This window comes from Scyliorhinus canicula, chromosome 4 (assembly GCF_902713615.1).
Source record: "Scyliorhinus canicula chromosome 4, sScyCan1.1, whole genome shotgun sequence".
Lineage (NCBI taxonomy): Eukaryota > Metazoa > Chordata > Chondrichthyes > Carcharhiniformes > Scyliorhinidae > Scyliorhinus > Scyliorhinus canicula.
The window spans coordinates 4,955,872-4,974,995 of record NC_052149.1 but is presented as its reverse complement, the minus strand read 5'-3'; the positions used below and the strand labels follow the sequence as shown (position 1 = coordinate 4,974,995).

At 50.4% G+C, this 19,124-nt stretch overlaps 1 protein-coding gene across 2 annotated transcripts in view; it reads right to left on the bottom strand.

Annotated features, from left to right (window-relative positions):
- The window catches only part of LOC119964316 (collagen alpha-1(XXIV) chain-like), a 341,532-nt gene that overhangs the window by 82,654 nt on the left and 239,754 nt on the right, over window positions 1–19,124 (bottom strand). For both annotated transcript variants that reach the window (XM_038793605.1, XM_038793606.1), the window contains 5 exons: window positions 16,731–16,784; window positions 10,158–10,265; window positions 6,618–6,671; window positions 5,767–5,874; window positions 2,266–2,319 (listed from right to left, as the gene is read on the bottom strand). In XM_038793605.1, the coding sequence (XP_038649533.1) occupies window positions 2,266–2,319; window positions 5,767–5,874; window positions 6,618–6,671; window positions 10,158–10,265; window positions 16,731–16,784 (378 nt within the window). The remainder of the gene's footprint in view (window positions 1–2,265; window positions 2,320–5,766; window positions 5,875–6,617; window positions 6,672–10,157; window positions 10,266–16,730; window positions 16,785–19,124) is intronic.

Sequence of the window (19,124 nt, the reverse complement as noted above, 5' to 3'; positions counted from 1 at the left end):
TACCTTTTTGGACACTAAAGGCAATTTATCATCCACCTAACCTGCACATCTTTAGACTGTGGGAGGAAACCGGAGCACCCGGAGGAAACCCACGCAGACACGGGGCGAACGTGCAGACTCCGCGCAGACAGTGACCCAAGCCGGGAATCGAACCTGGGACCCTGGAGCTGTGAAGGAACAGTGCTAACCACTGTGCTACTGTGCCGTCCTTTTATGGGACCAAAGGAGGCCAATTGGCCCATCTAGTCTACTCGGGCTCACTGAAAGAGATTTCTACCTAGTCTATTCCCCTTGCCTGAACGGAATTCCTTTCTGTTCCTCTACTCGAGGATAGAATCTGCAACAAGCTGTACTATTCTGTGAATTAGGAGGCCCTTGGTGACGATTTGGAGGCTGCACTTGCCCTCCGTGGGATTGGCGATGCGGGTGGGAAATACCAACAGATTGGAAGATGCAATTCTCCCTGGAGAGAATGCGTTTCCCAGATTTCCCCTGCCCCTCGCCTGCACCGCCTTGAGGTCCATGCCCTCGAGAGGCGCGAAACGGATTTAAATAGATTTGAAAGCATTTAAATATTATTGAGGACTCTCCCATCACATAAAACTCACACCTCGCCGACGTGATTTATAATAGGGTTGGCCAAACGGGAATCAGTTAAGGGAATCCCTCCGAGAACGCAGAGGTAAATATACCCCCCCCCCCCCCCCCCCACCCACTCCCAACGGGGGGTGGGGGGGGAGAGGGGAGAGGAACATGCCTGTGCAGTGCCCTGGCACTGTCAGGTTGGCCAACACTAGTGGGAGTCCCATGGGGGGGGAGGTTTCATTTATGTGTGATGGGGGTGGGGGGTGGGGAGGGGGATAGGATAGTCACTGAGGGTGGGTGCTGAGGGGGAGGGGGGGGATTTGCCGGCGCTACGTCCGTGATGATGGTGGGAGGGCAGGAGGTTGCCGGCAATGATTGTTGGCAGGTTAGGGGTGATGGGGGCCGAGATCCCTCCGAGGTGGGGGCTGTTTGGGCTCAGTGCTGATCAGGGCACCCTTTAAAGATGGCGCCCCGATCTATGTGGAGCTGGGTGCCGACTCGATCAGTCCCCCTCCCGCCAGGGTAAACCTGTTTTCTCCAAAGGGGTTCACGATCTGGAGGGAAAGTTGACCTGTGCGACTGGAGAGCCACAGGCCAGGTTTCTGTCTGAGCCTGGCACTTTGCCAGATTCTGCAAAAACCCCACCCCTTGTGTGTGTGAGGAGCACAATAGTGAAGGTTCGCAGTTTTGACCCTCAATGACAGGAATAGAGTTTTTAAAAATGAATTTAGAGTACCCAATTCATTTTTTCCAATTAAGGGGCAATTTTGCGTGGCCAATCCACCTACTTTAGGTTGTGTGGGCGAAACCCACACAAACACGGGGAGAATGTTCAAACTCCACACGGACAGTGACCCAGAGCAGGGAAGGAGTAGAGTTTTAATGAGTAAAGGATTTGTTTAAATGTACAGAGACAGTTCCTCCAAAGACGCACCAGGCAAGGGGGGGGGGGGGGGGGGGGGGGGGGGTTATTCCTGTGCACAATAGCATTTTTTACTGTACTTTATAGTTCAAATCCCATAAGCCAGATAATAATAATCTTTATTAGTGTCACAAGTAGGCTTACATTAACACTGCAATGAAGTTAGTGTGAAAAGCCCCTAGTTGCCACATTCTGGCGCCTGTTCGGGTACACCGAGGGGGAATTCAGAATGTCCAATTCACCTAACAGCACGTCTTTTGGGACTTGTGGGAGGAAACCGGAGCACCCGGAGGAAACCCACGCAGACACAGGGAGAACGTGCAGACTCCGCACAGACAGTGACCCAAGCCGGGAATCGAACCTGGGACCCTGAAGCTGTGAAGGAACAGTGCTAACCACTGTGCTACCGTGCTGTTCGATGGTATATTAGAACATGCTGGTAAAACTGGATGGTAGCCAGCCCCCTCCCCCGCTCCAACCCCCACCCCCCGGCATCATTCTGGTGAATCCCAGAAGGAACACAAAACAGTACGGTGGGAAAATGTGAATATTGGCCTGAACTGATCTAGTATAGCTGAAATGCAACATCAGTAAAACAGGGAAATACAAATACTGGTCCAAATTGTTTCTTCCTTCTGGGATCTTTGTTACACTCCTCCCGAGGGGAACTGGGTTAAACATTCTAACTGAAATAAACCCAAGGGTATTTCGGCAAGGTAAATGGCGCGTGTTATTAACCCTGATTGATATCGACTTACCGGATAACCCACAAGCCCTGGTTCACCCATTGGACCCATCAAACCGGGATGGCCCTAGGAAGATAGAAGTCATTACTGTACAGACAGATCAATGCTGGAGAAACAATTGTACACAGGCCAATGTAAGTTAATGTAAATCAAACTTAAAACTGTTCAACTCTCATTTCAAATGATTCTGGCCACTCGCAGGATGAGGACAGACACGTAACCACCCTTCATAAGGAAAATTTGGAACAGTGTATTTCAGTATTCAGGATGACGAATGACGTGAAAATATCTGGAATCAATAGTTATGCGGCACTTATTTCCCAATGGAAGGAACAGCTCAATTGTGGGTTTATGAGTGGACATAGTCCCACATTCCAGTTTACTCAAACCCTAATTAATAAGTTAGCACACAAGCTTTCTACCTGTGAATCCAAAGCAAGATTAATTACGTGGACATCTCATTATCTCCTGAGAGCCACATAATTTGGGGAGTTTCAACTGAATGGCTAACGACATAACCCAGCTGCTGGTTAGGGTATTCCACTCGAAAACCTCCCAGTTTGACTAGTCCTGGTCCACCCACGTCGACGCTACCACTAAGAGAGCACAACAGCGCCTGTACTTCCTCAGGAAACGAAGGAAATTTGGCATGTCCACATTAACCCTTACCAACTTTTACAGATGCACCATAGAAAGCATCCTATCGGGCTGCATCACAGCCTGGTATGGCAACTGCTCGGCCCAGGCCCGCAAGAAACCTCAGAGAGTCGTGAAAACAGCCAAGTCCATCACATGAACCGGCCTCCCATCCATTGACTCCATCTACATCTCCCGTGCCTGGGGAAAGCGGGCAGCATAGTCAAGGATCCCTCCCACCCGGCTTACTCACTCTTCCAACTTCTTCCATCGGGCAGGAGATACAAAAGTCTGAGAACACGCAGGAACAGACTCAAAAACAGCTTCTTCCCCACTGTTACCAAACTCCTAAACGACCCTCTTATGGACTGACCAGATTAATACTACACCCTGTATGCTTCACCTGATGCCAGGCTGGTTTAGCACAGTGGGCTGAAGAGCTGGCTAGTAATGCAGAACAAGACCAGCAGCGCGGGTTCAATTCCCATACCGGCCTCCCCGAACAGGTGCCGGAATGTGGCAACTAGGGGCTTTTCACAGTAACTTCATTGACGCCTATTATTATGCCGGAGTCTATGAATTTGCATTGTGGACCTTGTGTTGCCCTATTATATATTTTTTGCTATTTTATTTTCATGTACTAAATGATCTGTTTGAGCTGCTCGCAGAAAAATACTTTTCACTGTACCTCGGTACATGTGACAATAAACAAATCCAAATCCATGTATGTCAATGGAAATCAAATAGTGTAATAGATGTGACTCGGACAGACTAGTTTTAACATTTAATTCTCAGTATGTGGCTATTGCTGGGTAGGCCAGCATCCCTAATTGCTCTCGAGATGGTGGTGGTCAGCTGCCTTCTTGAACCGCTGCAGTCCATGTGATGTAGGTACACCCACAGTGCTGTTAGGGAGGGAGTTCCAGTATGTTGCCCCAGCGACAGGGAAGGAACGGCCGATATATTTCCAAGTCAGGGTGGCGAGTGACTTGGAGTTGGGCCTCCAGGTGGTGGGGTTCTCATACACAGTGCTAAACACTGGCCGGGACACGGGGGGGGTGACACGTTGCAGGATCTATTAAGGGGCAGACAGAGTTTCAGTTTGAACAATTCATCCAAAATATGATGTGTTGACAGGTGTGGCACTCCCTCAGTACTGATCCTCCCGCAGATCAGCACTCCTGATTCAGCCTGGAGTTAGTATTCAGCCTCTAAAATCATCAATCATCCAACATTCTATGGAAGGGATGATTAGTGGTCACCCTGGTACAGCATGGTGGCTGGAGGTTGGGTCGGAGGTAAGAGGGCGTCTTTTAAAAGTAGAAGGCAGCATTTTAAACTTGTTGCCCTCACACACCTGCCCAAAGATTCTTTGACCGAGTCTCCCAAATTTGTGACCCAACAGCTGTTCCCTTAAAAAATGTTTTGCCTGACTAGAATCATGCGTCATTTTATCAGGAACACTGACCTCCAAAGCCCATAATCGCTTATTCGGCCCATTGAACGTGCTCCAATGTTCACTATGATCATGGCTGATCATTGAACTCAGTAACCTGTTCCCACTTTCCACCTCATAGCCATTGATACCTTTAACCCCAAGAGCTGGATCTAACTCCTTGAAAATATTTGGTCTCATCTATTTTCTGTGATAGCGCATTCCACAGGCTCACCACTTTCTGGGCGATTAAACTTCTCCTCTTCTCAGTCCGAAATGGTCTGTATCCTTACATTGTGACCCCTGGGTCTGGACAGCCTTCCTATCGGATCCTCCTTCCTGCATCTACCCTGTCTAGTCCGATTTGGAAAAAGATCCATTTATTCCTACTCTTTGTTTCCTGTCTGCCAACCAGGTTTCTATCCATCTCAATACACTACCCCTAATCCCATGCATTTTAATCTTACACACTGATCTCTTATGTGGGACTTTGTTGACAGCCTTCTGAAAGTCCAAATATACCACATCCACTGGCTCCCCCTCGTCAACTCTACTCGTTACATCCTCAAAGAATTCCAGCAGATTTGTCCAGCATGATTTCCCCTTCATAAATCCATGCTGACTCTGCCCGATCCTGCCACTGTTTTCTAAGTGCTCTGCTATAAAATCTTTGATAATGGATTCTAGAATTTCCCCACTAATGACGTCAGGCTGACTGGTCTATAATTCCCTGTTTTCTCTCTACCTCCCTTTTAAATAAAGGAGTTACATTAGCCACCCTCCAATCTGCAGGCCCTGTTCCAGAGTCTATAGAATCCTGGAGGTGACCACCAATGCGTCCACTATTTCTAGAGCTACTTCCTTAAGTACTCTGGGATGTAGATTCTGAGGCTCTGGGGATTTATCCGCCTTCAATCCCATCAATGTGCTGACACATTTCTCTCCTAACACTGATTTCCTTCAGTTTCTCCCTCTGATTGAACCCCAACGTTTCTGTTACGTTACTGATCTCCTGCTTTGTGAAGCCAGAAGGCACCATCCGTAAGCTCCCCTCCAAGTCAATTAGGATTCTTTTTCACCCGGAGGGCTGGAGGGATCTGGGCCTCACTGCCTGAGAAGTCTGGATGCGCAGACAAAGTGCCTTCACCTGCACAGCGACAGCCCAAATGCTGGAAAGTGGGATTACTTTGGGTGTTTCATTTTTTGGCCGGTGCGGATACGATGGGCCGAGTGGCTCCTTTCTGTGCGTGAGCTTCCTTTAATCTATGATTCTACGTCACACCATCCTGACTTGGAACTAGATTACCGTCACTTCACTGAGTCAAAATCATCCCTTCAACAATTACCACATCTCAAAAGTACCTTGCGGATTGTACAATGTTTGGGGACATCTTGAGGTTGTGACAGCCGCTATATAAATTCTTTCTGTATTTTAAAATTACCATAGATCCTCGCGAGCCTCTAGTCCCTTTGGGTCCTGGTTCTCCTTGCACTCCTTGTTCACCTGGATCACCTGGTTCTCCAGGAGGTGCCCGATTTCCTTTCTCTCCCTCAATAAAGCAAAGAGTAGGATTAGAATCTACCCAACCTTCCAATCACTTTGCAAATAAATGAATCTGAAATGGACTTTCCTGCAGGTTTCAGGGCCTCAGTGTTGGGGCCAAGTAGGAGTCACGGGGACACGCTATCCAGCAGGAATACTGGCTCAGTCCGGAAGCAGCCTCCCAATTGGTCAGGTGGGATCCTGCTGCTACTGGATAGGAGGCCCACAGGGCGGGCAGGGCACCACACAGGGATCATGAGGGCTCCTCAAAATGGAGGCTCCCCCACTGGCCTGGCACAGTCCAGGCCCAGGCCACCACGTCCACTGGGCTGGGAGGGAAATCCCTCCCAGGATAGGGATCAGGATAGATCCTGATTGTGGGCTTTCCTACTCAAGGCCCCGTCAATGGGGCATGGAATCTCCACCTCCGATGACCCCCCCCCCCCCCTCCCAAAACATTGGGCTTGACAGAGGCAGGGAGCTGTTCGTACCACAGCAAAATACCAGTGAGGCCACAAAGCCACCCCATATTGGGGCTTTAACATGCATACTAGGCTGCCTGTCACCATTGGGCAGGCAGTCGATCCATCTCCCGGCCCCAAGCTCCGTTCCCACCCCCCCCCCCCCCCCCCCACTCCTATAATTTAGGAAAGCCACCATGAGCCCCTATTCAGCCTGACCAGAGTCTGTCTTTGAAACAAAACGAGTTTAAAATCTTGACAATTCTCGAAGCAAAAAACTAAAGGAAACCTTTTTCCCCAGGCGGCCTCTTTGTCCTGGTTTGCCTTGTTTCCCTTCAGGTCCCTGTGGAGTCAAAGTAAAACAGACCATTGGGGCTTCAGATGATAAGATGCAAGACTTCTAAAAAAACAATAAAACTCAAACCGTTACAATTCTTACTCATTAACTTCACATTTCTCCTTGGTTATGTGAGCTCGATGGAGTATTTGTCAAATAAGTTCCTCCCCAACACACTGGGCCCAGCTTTCCCTGACAGAGTAACGCTGAGGTTAACAGCGTTTGCTGTTGTTTACGTCCGAGTGGAAGATCAGCTTGAGGTGAGGGGCAGACATGTGATTAAACTTTAACCTGTCAACTGTTTCATAGAGACTGGATCCCGATATTTGCCTCGCTGTTGAAATACGTGATGTTGTTTTATTTGTGCAGTAGATTAAAACTAAATGTGCCAAAAACGATTAATTCCAGTCTAAGGATCTTTTAATTATGTGGTAAGTATTAACTATTGGTGGTCAACCTCTCTGGCACTGACAATGAACTTTACAAGTGTGGAGACTCATTCCTTTTGCTTTTTATTGTTGGGCATTTAAAAAATGTTCAATTTAAAATGGAAACATTTATTTTTAACTTTTTCTTTCTGTCTCACGATCCAATATTTATTCTACTCTCTTCGCTTCTCTTTCTGCTCCTGCTTTGACATTGAATTCATCCCCTTGAAGTTACATTTCCTTCTCAGTCCTTGCATTGTTAGTTTAACCATGCTTCCAGCTGATTGGGCAGCACGGTAGCATAGTGGTTAGCACAGTTGCTTCACCGCTCCAGAGTCCCAGGTTCGATTCCCGGCTTGGGTCACTGTCTGTGCGGAGTCTGCACGTTCTCCCCGTGTCTGTGTGGGTTTCCTCCGGGTGCTCCGGTTTCCTGCCACAGTCCAAAGATGTTCAGGTTAGGTGGATTGGCCATGATAAATTGCCCTCAGTGTCCAAGAAGGTTGGGTGGGGTTATTGGGTTACGGGGTTAGGGTGTGGGCTAGGGCAGGGTGCTCTTTCCGGAGCTGGTGTGGACTCGATGGGCCGGGTGGCCTCCTTCTGCACTGTAAATTCTATGATTCTATGGTTAAGGAGATCGATTATTTGCTTGCCCTGTTCTGCAAGGGTCCAGATGCACCGTTTCCCTTGTTGTGCCGTTATAAGCTCATAGTGCAGTGGAAATGTCACTGGGCTCGCAGTCCGCGGTAATGTCCGCAGCTCCAAACCCCACCACAGAAGCTGGTGGAATTTAAATTTGATTAACAAAGTCTGGAATTTAAAGCTAGTCTCAGTGATATTTGTTAGGAATGTGTTAACAGACCATCCAATTAAATTCTAATTTGATGTCAATTCTCCAATGGTATATATAAATATATTCTAAAGGGGTTGCCGGTTGGCACTATTTGTTGGTGGAGATTTGTGTGTGAAGTTGGATCAAAGACATAAAGGTGTTTTGATGAGAAGCAGAACTCTTATCTCCTTTACTCTACGGCAACCCAGACGCTTGAACAATAGTGACCGTCACAATTATAATTTTTTGTTGTAAACACTCATCTGGTTCACTGATGTCCTTTAGGGAAGGAAATCTGCCATCCTTAACCCGTCTGGCCTACATGTAGCTTTTTTTTAGAACAGTACAGCACAGAACAGGCCCTTCGGCCCTCGATGTTGTGCCGAGCAATGATCACCCTACTCAAGCCCACATATCCACCCTATACCCGTAACCCCCCCCCCCATTAACATTATTTTTTAGGACACTAAGGGCAATTTAGCCTGGCCAATCCACCTAACCCGCACATCTTTGGACTGTGGGAGGAAACCGGAGCACCCGGAGGAAACCCACGCACACACGGGGAGGCCGTGCAGACTCCACACAGACAGTGACCCAGCCGGGAATCGAACCTGGGACTCCAGATCCACAGCAATGGGTGACACGGTGGCACAGTGGTTAGCACTGCTGCCTCACAACGCTGGGAACCTGGGTTCAATTCCAGCCTCAGGTGACTGTGTGGAGTTTGCACGTTCTCCCCGTGTCTGCGTGGGTTTCCTCCGGGTGCTCCGGTTTCCTCCCACAGTCCAAAGGTGCGCAGGTTCGGTGGATTGGCCATGCTAAATTGCCCCTTAGAGTCCAAAAGTTTAGGTGGGGTTACTGGGGTATGGGGTGGGGGTTGGGCCGAGGTAGGGTTAACTTTCAGAAGGTCGGTGCAGATTGGATGGGCTGAATGGCCTTCTTCTGCCCTGTACTGATTCCATGGATTGATTGGTTGGTTCTTAACTCCACTCTGAAGTGCACGAGCGAGACACTCAGTTCAAGGGCAATTAGGGATGGGCAGCAAATGTTGCCTGTGCCAGCGACGCCCATCTCCCATGAAAGATAAAGAACACAAAACTTTTAGCAACTTCCCCTACAAAATCCAAATGTGTAAATGCATGTCTAACCAGCAGCAGGCGCTATAAAGGCAATTCAGCCCTTGCAGCCTGCTGCACCATTCCATTACTTCCTGGCTGATCCGAACTCAAGCAGCATATTTTGGTTCAATCTCACCGAACCCCTTGTGAGAAACTCCTCCCTAAACCATGGCGATTGTTTTCCACACAGCACCGTCTGCCCCTGTCCGTGACCTTCAATACACAGTTAGTGTGTGGCGACTACCGTCTGCCTCTGTCCGTGACCTTCAATACACAGTTAGTGCGTGGGCGACTACCGTCTGCCCCTGTCCGTGACCTTCAATACACAGTTAGTGCGTGGCGACTACCGTCTGCCCCTGTCCGTGACCTACAATACACAGTTAGTGCGTGGCGACTACCGTCTGCCCCTGTCCGTGACCTACAATACACAGTTAGTGCGTGGCGACTACCGTCTGCCCCTGTCCGTGACCTACAATACACAGTTAGTGCGTGGCGACTACAAAGTCTCGCACGGGCAGGTTCTCCTACGGAGGACTAGGAACTGCCACCGAAAACGTAGAGGCTGGACTTCCCGGAATAAAGTTAGGAAACACCTCGTGCGGTTGTTAGCTTAGATGTCTCTTCCAGAAACAGCAGTTGACGCAAAATCAATTCTTCATTTTCAATATGAACTTTTAGATTTTTGTTCTGCATTATGGGGAAGAGGTGGGTGTATGGAGTTAGGTCGCAGGCCAACTATGAGCTCCGGTGGAATAGGCTCGAGGGGCTGAATGGCCTGAGTGGGGCTGGTTTAGCACAGGGCGAAAGAGCTGGCTTTTAAAGCAGACCAAGGCAGGCCAGCAGCACGATTCAATTCCCGTACCAGCCTCCCCGAACAGGTGCCGGAATGTGGCGACTAGGGGCTTTTCACAGTAACTTCATTTAAAACCTACTTGCGACAATAAGCAATTTTTATTTCATTCTCTGACAGCTGATGATCACAAACCAAGATATCAAAAATAGCAAATGTTAGTTCTTGCTTGATGCACAATAGTTAGCAATTAAAGTTTAACAATCATCATTGCCTGACGCCGTTCTGTGATTTACACAACAGATATTTTCCAAGTCATGTACTTACTGGCATTCCATTAATCCCAGGTCCTCCGACTGTACCAACAACTCCCCGAACTCCAAGACTGCCCCTTTCTCCCATCTCACCCATCGGCCCCTGATCACCCAGTTCACCCTGTGTAATAATAACAGACGCATTACTGAAAGCAACAAACGACAGCGATAATAACATGGAAGTCGCCAAGGACCAGAGGCTGCTTGCTCTCTCTTTGAGAGGGCGCTGCCTGGCAGTGATTTAACCGGAGCATCACCACACCTCAGGCGAGGGACAAGGTTGAGAAGGCGGGGCCTTCCTGAATCACCTCAGCTGGTACGAGAATTGAACCCACGCTGCTGGCACCGCTCCACGTCCTGGACCAGCCAACCAAGCTAACTGACCTCGCCGATACACATAAGTTATTAAAACAAGAGCAATAATTACAACTGAACACAACTGGTCTGATTAGTAAGTTCGCAGATGACACCAAGGTTGGTGGAGTGGCCGATAGTGTTGAGGATCGTCAGAGGATACAGAAGGACATAGATAGGTTGGAGACTTGGGCAGAGAAATGGAAAATTTTAATTCAGACAAATGTGAGGTAATGCATTTTGGTAGGTCTAACATAGAGGGGAAATATACAGTAAATGGCAAAACTCTTAGGAATATAGAAAGTCAGAGAGATCTGGGCGTGCAGGTAAACAGATCTTTGAAAGTGGCAACACAGGTGGACAAGGTAGTCAGGAAAGCAGACGGAATGCTTGCCTTCATTGGACGAGGCATTGAGTATAAAACCTGGCATGTCATGCTGCAGTTGTATAGAACCTTGGTAAGGCCGCATTTGGAATGTTGCGCACAATTCTGGTCGCCACACTACCAGAAGGAAGTGGAGGCTTTGGAGAGGGTGCAGAGGAGGTTTACCAGGATGTTGCCTGGTCTGGAGGGTGTAAGCTATGCAGAGAGGCTGAATAGACTCGGACTGTTTTCATTAGAATGGCGGAGGATGAGGGCTGACCTGATAGACGTCTACACAATTCGGAGGGGCCTGGATAGAGTGGATGGACAGGCATCCTTTCCCAGGGTGGAGGGGTCAGTCACCAGGGGACATAGGTTTAAGGTCCATGGGGCAAAATTTAGAGATGTGCAAGGCAGGTTTTTACACAGAGGGTGGTGAGTGCCTGGAACACGTTGCCAGGGGAGGTTGTGGAAGCAGATACATTAACGGCCAGTGGCCCGGGTTCAATTCCAGCCTTGGGTGACTGCGTGGAGTTTGCAGTGCCTGCATGGGTTTCCTCCGGGTGCTCCGATTTCCTCTCATAGTCCAATGGTTAGGTGGATTGGACATGCGAAAAATTGTCCCTTACTGTCAAAAGATGTGCAGCATTGATGGGGTTATGGGGTTAGGACAGGGGATTGGGTTCAGGTAGTGTGCTCCTTCAGAATGTCATTGCAGACTTGATGGGCCGAATGGGCTCCCTCTGCACTGTAGGGGTTCTGTGGATTGCTTAATTGGAATTCGCGGCAGATTTAAGAAGCAAGTTAAGGTTTTTTATTTTACATAAGAATTGTTGCAACTGCTATCTGTAAAGCTTGTTCTTTGTTGCTAATGTGGTTAATTCTGTGTTTAAATTTTTTAAAAAAAAATTTAGATTACCCAATTATTGTTTCCAATTAGGGGACAATTTAGCGTGGCCAATCCACCTACTCTGCACATCTTTGGGTTGTGGGGGCGAAACCCACGCAGACACGGGGAGAATGTGCAAACTCCACACAGACAGTGACCCAGAGCCGGGATCGAACCTGGGACCTCAGCGCCGTGAGGCGGTTGTGCTAACCACTAGGCCACCGTGCTGCCCTATTCTGTGTTTAAATTAAAGTTTATTTTAATATAAAAGATATTGGTCAGTGTTATCGCTCCTGTGGTGCAGAAACGTCTCAGTTTTACAAACTAAAATGCGTGCGCATTCGGGTTCCTAACATCCACAACAATGTGACTGACTCTTAACTACCCTCAAAGGGCAATGTAGGTCCTGTGGCACAGTGGGCAACACCCTGCCTCGGAGCCAGAACCTCCGGGTTCGAATCCCACCCCAGGACTTGATGGCCGAGGAAGGTGCCGCAGCCAAACAGGCTGAGAGTCAACCTGCAAATCCTCCAAAACACACCAATAGCTGATGGTAAGAGTGGGAGAGACTGGTCAGCCCCGCTTGATGCGGAGCTGCACCTCTCATAGAATTTTACATAGAATTTACAGTGCAGACGGAGGCCACTTGGCCCATTGAGTCTGCACCGGCCCTTGGAAAGAGCACCCTACTCAAGCTCACACCTCCACCCTATCCCAGTAACCCATCCTAACCTTTTTGGACACTAAGGGCAATTTATCAAGGCCAATTCACCTAACCTGCACATCTTTGGACTGCGGGAGGAAACCGGAGCACCCGGAGGAAACCCACGCAGACACGGGGAGGATGTGCAGACCCCGCACAGACAGTGACCCAAGCCGGGAATCGAACCTGGGACCCTGGCACGGTGAAGCAACCGTGCTAACCCCTGTGCTACCGTGCTGCCCACTCTCAAGCTATAAACCCCTGGCGATGGTCAAGCGACCTGTTCCGGGAATTACTAGCTATGGATACGGATGAACGTCTGCCTCAACACAACCACTAGTTGCGGGAAAAGATCTGGAACTGGAAAGAGCTATGTGGGATGGACAGACACAGGACTTGCCAATGATGCCCAAAACAGTTAATGAAATGACCATAGATTGAGTTGACAAGGTGAAGGTGTCCCAATTGATGTGCTTTGGTGACGATTTAAAGTGTTTCTATTGGCAAGAGGTTCAGTGACCAGTGAACACAGATCGAGGGTTGTTGGCCAAAGAACCAGAGGGGAGATCAGAATTTATTTTGTGGAGCTATTTTATGACTGGAGAGCAATAATGGGCGGGATTCTCTGATCGGTGATGCTGAAATCACTTCGGTCGTGTGTCCTCTCACTTTACAGGGACCTCGCGTGGGGCCTGCGGTCCGTGTCCAGCGCCGCCACAGTCGGGGGGAGGGGGCGTTCCGCTGGCCGGAGGGGGGGGGGCTTCGGAGGGGGCTGGGGAGACTGGTGGGGGGGTGGTCCGGTGGGGGCAGTTTTTGGCAGGCCAGGTCTGCACGCAGCCAGTGACATGTTGTACGGCATGGCCGCCGCCGTGCGCTTCCACCCGCCCCCCCCCACCAAGCGGAGCATCGGCGCGGGGGCGGCACTGACTTTCTGGCCGTTAGACCAGACGGCTCCTGAGGTCACAGCTGCAGAATCGGAGAATGCAGACACACAACTTTCAAGAAGGAATTATATCGTTGCAAAGAGAGACACGGGGCAGGATTCTCCGATCCCGTGCCGGGTCGGAGAATTGCAAATCCCGCGACGCCGGGCTGTCGATTCGCCAATGGCGCCGGAGCAGTCACCGCGGCGCTAGTCGGGGGCTGCTCAACGCCCCCCCCCCCCCCCCCCCAGCGATTCTCCGTGCTCAACAGGCCGAATGCCCGCCAAGTTCGGCCGGCGTCGTTCGTGTGTGGTCCTACCCGTCAGGATCTCGGCATTCTGGCTCTGCGGGGGCCATCCTGGTGGGGGGGGGGGAGGGGGAGGGTGATCTGACTCCGGGACGGGGGCCTTCATTGTGGCCAGGCCTGCGATCGGGGGCTGGGGAGATGGCAATGCACGCCAGCCGTGCTGGTGCCCGTATCGGCAGCTGGAGCTGCGTGAAGCACTCCAGTGCCGTGCTGGCCCCCTGTGCGGTGCGGGATCGCTGATCCTAGCGGCCATGATATGGCCCTTGGCCCAAACCCTCAGCACTTCCTAGTGCCGTATCCCTCTCTACAAATCCTGTCCATTTTGTAATTTTGTCGTAATTTTGAAATGATGGCTCCCACTAACTCACGCTGCTTTCCATCTTTCCTGCTGGGGGAGGCATGGTCAAATTCCTCCCTCAATAACACTGAATCAAAGGCAGTATCTTGGACAGATTTAAAATTTGTAGAAGTCTAGGGTGGAACCTGATCAGAATTTGGCATGAGATTCAGACAGAAAGCTGGCATGGTACTCTGGTACTCTCCAGTTGCACAGGCAGGTTTTCTCATCAAATCTTTGCTACAATAAAAGTCAGTGGGCGAGATTCTCCGCAAATGCGGAGAATCGTAAAGGCTGCCGTGGGACAGGCCGTGACCCACGGCAGCCTTCACGGCCACTTCCGTGGCCGATTCTCCCCCCCCCCCCGGGCGGGGCTACGAGCGCGGCCCCGTGCGTCACGGCGGCGCGACCTTGACGACGGTCATCAAGGCCGCACATCAAGCGTCACGCCGGCTGACGCAGCCGATGATGTCAGCCGCGCATGCGCAGGTTGGACAATGCCAACCCGCGCATGCACAGTTGGCGTCTTTCTCCTTAGCCGCCCGGCAAGATGTGGCGGCTTGATCTTGCCGGGCGGCAGAGGGGAAAGAGTGCGTCTGTTTTGGACGCTGGCCCGACGTTCGGTGGGCACCGATCGTGGGCCTGTCCCCTCCCGAGCACAGTCGTGGTGCTCCCATGCCAATCGGGACTCTAGATGCCCCAAACGGGCATCTGGCGCCCGTTTCACAACGGCAGCGGGCAGGTGTGTTTGCTGCCGTGTTGAAACGGGCGTGAAGGCCTGGCCGCTTGGCCCATTGGCCTCGGAGAATCGCCGCTCGCCGTAAAAAACGGCGAGCGGCGATTCGCGGCGTGGTTCGGGCGTTGGGGGGAGAATAGCAGGAGGGTGTGAAAAATGCGGGAGGCCCTCTTGCTATTCTCCCACCCGGCGTGGGGGCGGAGAATCGCGCCCACAGGGTGTTGCTCTGGTGGGGCGGGGTCTCTTAGAGCCAAGAAATAGCTCCAAAAAGATTGGGGGTCATTGTTAACGGGCGCTGCAGCCTAACGGCCCCCTGTCCACATCACAAATGTCTCTGGGGCTCCCCCCACCCCGACATATCCCTGGCATAACCCCCTCCCCAGCGACATTCATCACCAGCAGCCACCCCCCCCCACCTCAGTGTCCACTCTTCCCTCGCCCACCACACATATACGCAAACTCCTCTCCCCACATTTGGACTCCCTCCAGGGAGTCCTGGCACAGGTTGGCACTGCAGACTGGCAGGGCCAATTTGGCAGTGCCAACTTTTGCCAAGTGGCAGTGCCAGGGGGCACCGCTCCGAACGGCTATACTTACCTCTGCGCCCCTGGAGGGATGCCTTCCACTGCCCCACGCCTGGCCCAACCTGTTGTAAACCTTGGTGATGTGGCATTACGTCGGTGAGGTACAAATATTTAGTGAGGGGAGATCATTTGGCGGGGGCGGTGGGGAGGGGGCGGTGGGGTGGGGGGGGGGGGGGGGGGTCAGTGGGAGGGGGTTTGTCCGCTAAACACATGGAAATATTTAAAAGTTTATAAATAAGGTTCATGCCCTTTGTGGCCGCGAATCCCGGAAAATCGGGAAACGCGATTATCTCCAGCGAAAATTGCGTTACCCAATTCTCGCCAGATTTTTCGGCGGCAAGTGCGAGCTCAGGATTCCTGCCCTAAAGTACGATATTGGTTACGTATTCAAGTTGTGGGCCTCGTGTTAAAATCAGACAAGCGGGCAAGTTGGAATTATGTAAAACTGAGAAGCTCGAAATGATTTATTGGACGGAGCAGATATTATGGGAAACCCATCCCGAATTGGCACTGGATTTCCATCAGGTTGAGAACAAAACAAACAACGTTGAAAGATCTCCAAAAACTTGTCAAATAGAATTGCCAAACTGTCAAATGTTTAATCCTGTGCGTGAGCTGGACTGGTGCCGCCTGATTTCACAGAGCTTCCTTTGACTTCTACAAACCTAACTTCCTCCCAGGCACACGAACACCGGGATGGGTAAATCAGCACCCAGCAATCCTGGGCTCACTTGGCTGCGTTTCGAAAATTCTCACTATTGTTTCCAAATCCCTTCAATGGCCTCACAGCCACCCCCCCCCCCCCCCCCCGGCCTCACAGCCCCCCCCCCCCCCCCCCCCCCTCCCCGGCCTCGCAGCCCCCCCCCGGCCTCACAGCCCCCCACCCCCCACCTCTGCAATCCTCTCCAGCCTGACAATACTCCAAGGTATCTTATCTGCAGTGCACAGATTCTGACCTCGTGCGTTCCTGATTTTAACACTCCACCGTGTCTTCAGATGACCGCTCCACCACCTCTCGATCACTCTCTCTTCTCCTTTACAACACTCCTTAAAACCGACCGTTTGGACTAAGTTTCCATTGTGCCCTAACATCTCCTCATGTAGCCTGGTGTTCGATCACACTCCTGTGTGTTTTACTGTGTTAATGGCACTACATAAACGCATATTGTTATTGGCGAGGTTAATTGGTTGGTGGGCCGGTGGTGGGGGAGAGGCTGCGATGGCGATAGAAATTCCCCCTTTTCTCAAAGTAAATGCATCTCTGGCACCGATCTTCCAAAACCCCAAACGATATAGCGAACTGTTCACTGCCCGCGGGGAGAACAATTCATCCTTCGCGAGTTTATAACACTCAGCTCCAGAAAATAATCCAGGACTTGGAAACTTTACCTTGATTCCATCTTGGCCTTGAATTCCACCTTCTCCCATTGGGCCTGGTTCCCCCTAGATTAGAAAGAGACGCTGTTATTTTTACCATGGGAAGAGGTTTAAGGATCATAGAGCCAGAGTCTGTGCTAATATTCAGATTTGTTCTATATTATACTTCAGCAATAATGAAAACAGATCGAAGCATAGTGAAAGTGTAACCCATAGGTAGATGGGTTCAATATGGTGGACACAAAGGTTTTCCCACTTGTGGAGGAGACAAAATGATGGGTTCCATCAGAATAAAACAGTCACTGGGAAATCCATTTGGGGTTTCAGGAAAAACTTAATTCCCCAGGGAGTGGGGAGAATGTGGAACTCGCTCCCACAGGGAGTGGGGGAGAATGTGGAACTCGCTCCCACAGGGAGTGGGGGAGAATGTGGAACTCGCTCCCACAGGGAGTGGGGGAGAATGTGGGACTCGCTCCCACAGGGAGTGTGGAGAATGTGGGACTCGCTCCCACAGGGAGTGGGGGAGAATGTGGGACTCGCTCCCTCAGGGAGTGGGGAGAATGTGGAACTCGCTCCCACAGGGAGTGGGGAGAATGTGGGACTCGCTCCCACAGGGAGTGGGGAGAATGTGGAACTCGCTCCCACAGGGAGTGGGGAGAATGTGGGACTTGCTCCCATAGGGAGTGGGGAGAATGTGGAACTCGCTCCCACAGGGAGTGGGGAGAATGTGGAACTCGCTCCCACAGGGAGTGAGGAGAATGTGGAACCCATTCCCACAGGGAGAGAGGAGAATGTGGGTCTCGCTCCCACAGAGAGTGGGGAGAATGTGGAACTCTCTCCAACAGGGGGTGGTCAAGGTGAATATTATTGAGGCATTTAAGGGGAAGCTGGAGAAACACATGAGGGAGAGAGGGATATAAGGAGATATTAATAGGGTGAGATGATGAGAGCGGTGTAGAACCGGAACACCAGCAAGAAGCATATGGGCCAAATGGCCTGTTCCTGTGCATTCTACATGATGTTAAATCCACAGATATTTATTGAACGGCATAAAATCAATCAAATTTATCTCTTCACAGAAAAACATTCATGTGCGTTTGTTCACCACCAGAATTGTGTAGCATAATTAGCTGTTGTCTGAACTCTGGAAACAAGTTCCATGGATAATTTATAAAAACAAACATTGCCTTTCGCATTGGCGACCTTAATATATAAATATTCTGAAGTCCATTCCACAATATACAGCTGTCAGGACAGTATTCATCTGGTGATTGTACTTAACCTAAGCACTAATCACGTGGATTGGGAAATGTTTGTATATTAATGCTTCTGAGATTATTTCCTGTTGGGGAAAGGATTTTGAAAGCTCAGAAGTCATTTTAACCGCAATGCGTGTGTAAGCCAAGATTCAGAAAAATAAACGATTATAGCAGCAGATTTAGGACGATGATGGCGTTAATGTTAGACATGATGTGGAGATGCCGGCGTTGGACTGGGGTGAGCACAGTAAGAAGTCTTACAGCACCAGGTTAAAGCCCAACAGGTTTGTTTCAAATCACTAGCTTTCGGAGCACTTCACCTTCCTCAGGTGAATGGCGAGGTATGATCCAGTTATATAGACAAAGTCAGAGATGCTGGACAATGCTTGGAATGCGAGCATTTGCGGGTAATCAAATCATTACAGATCCAGAGATAGGGGGTAATCCCAGGTTAAAGAGGTGTGAATTGTCTCAAGCCAGGCCAGTTGGTAGGATTTTGCAAGCCCAGGCCAGATGGTGGGGGGTGAATGTAATGTGACATGAATCCCAGGTCCCGGTTCAGGCCGCACTTTGTTAATGCTAGAAACAGATAAAACGCCTTGCACGACCATTGGATGTCCCAGAGTGCTTTAGAGAAAATTAACCACTTTTTAAAGTATGGTCACTGTTGAAATGTAGGAGTCGTGGCCACCAATCTGCACACAGCAAACTCGTCAAACAGCAATCGGACAATTCGCAGGTCAAAAAGAGACTGTGTTCCACTTAGAGTTCTAATACTCAACTGAAGTGGTTTATTCCAGTTTTAGAACATAGAACAGTACAGCACAGAACAGGCCCTTCGGCCCGCGGTGTTGTGCCGAGCAATGATCACCCTACTCAAACCCACGTATCCACCCTATACCCGTAACCCAACAACTCCCCCCCTTAACCTTACTTTTTAGGACACTACGGGCAATTTAGCATGGCCAATCCACCTACCCCGCACATCTTTGGACTGTGGGAGGAAACCGGAGCACCCGGAGGAAACCCACGCACACACGGGGAGGACGTGCAGACTCCGCACAGACAGTGACCCAGCCGGGAACCGAACCTGGGACCCTGGAGCTGTGAAGCATTTATGCTAACCGCCATGCTACCGTGCCGCCCC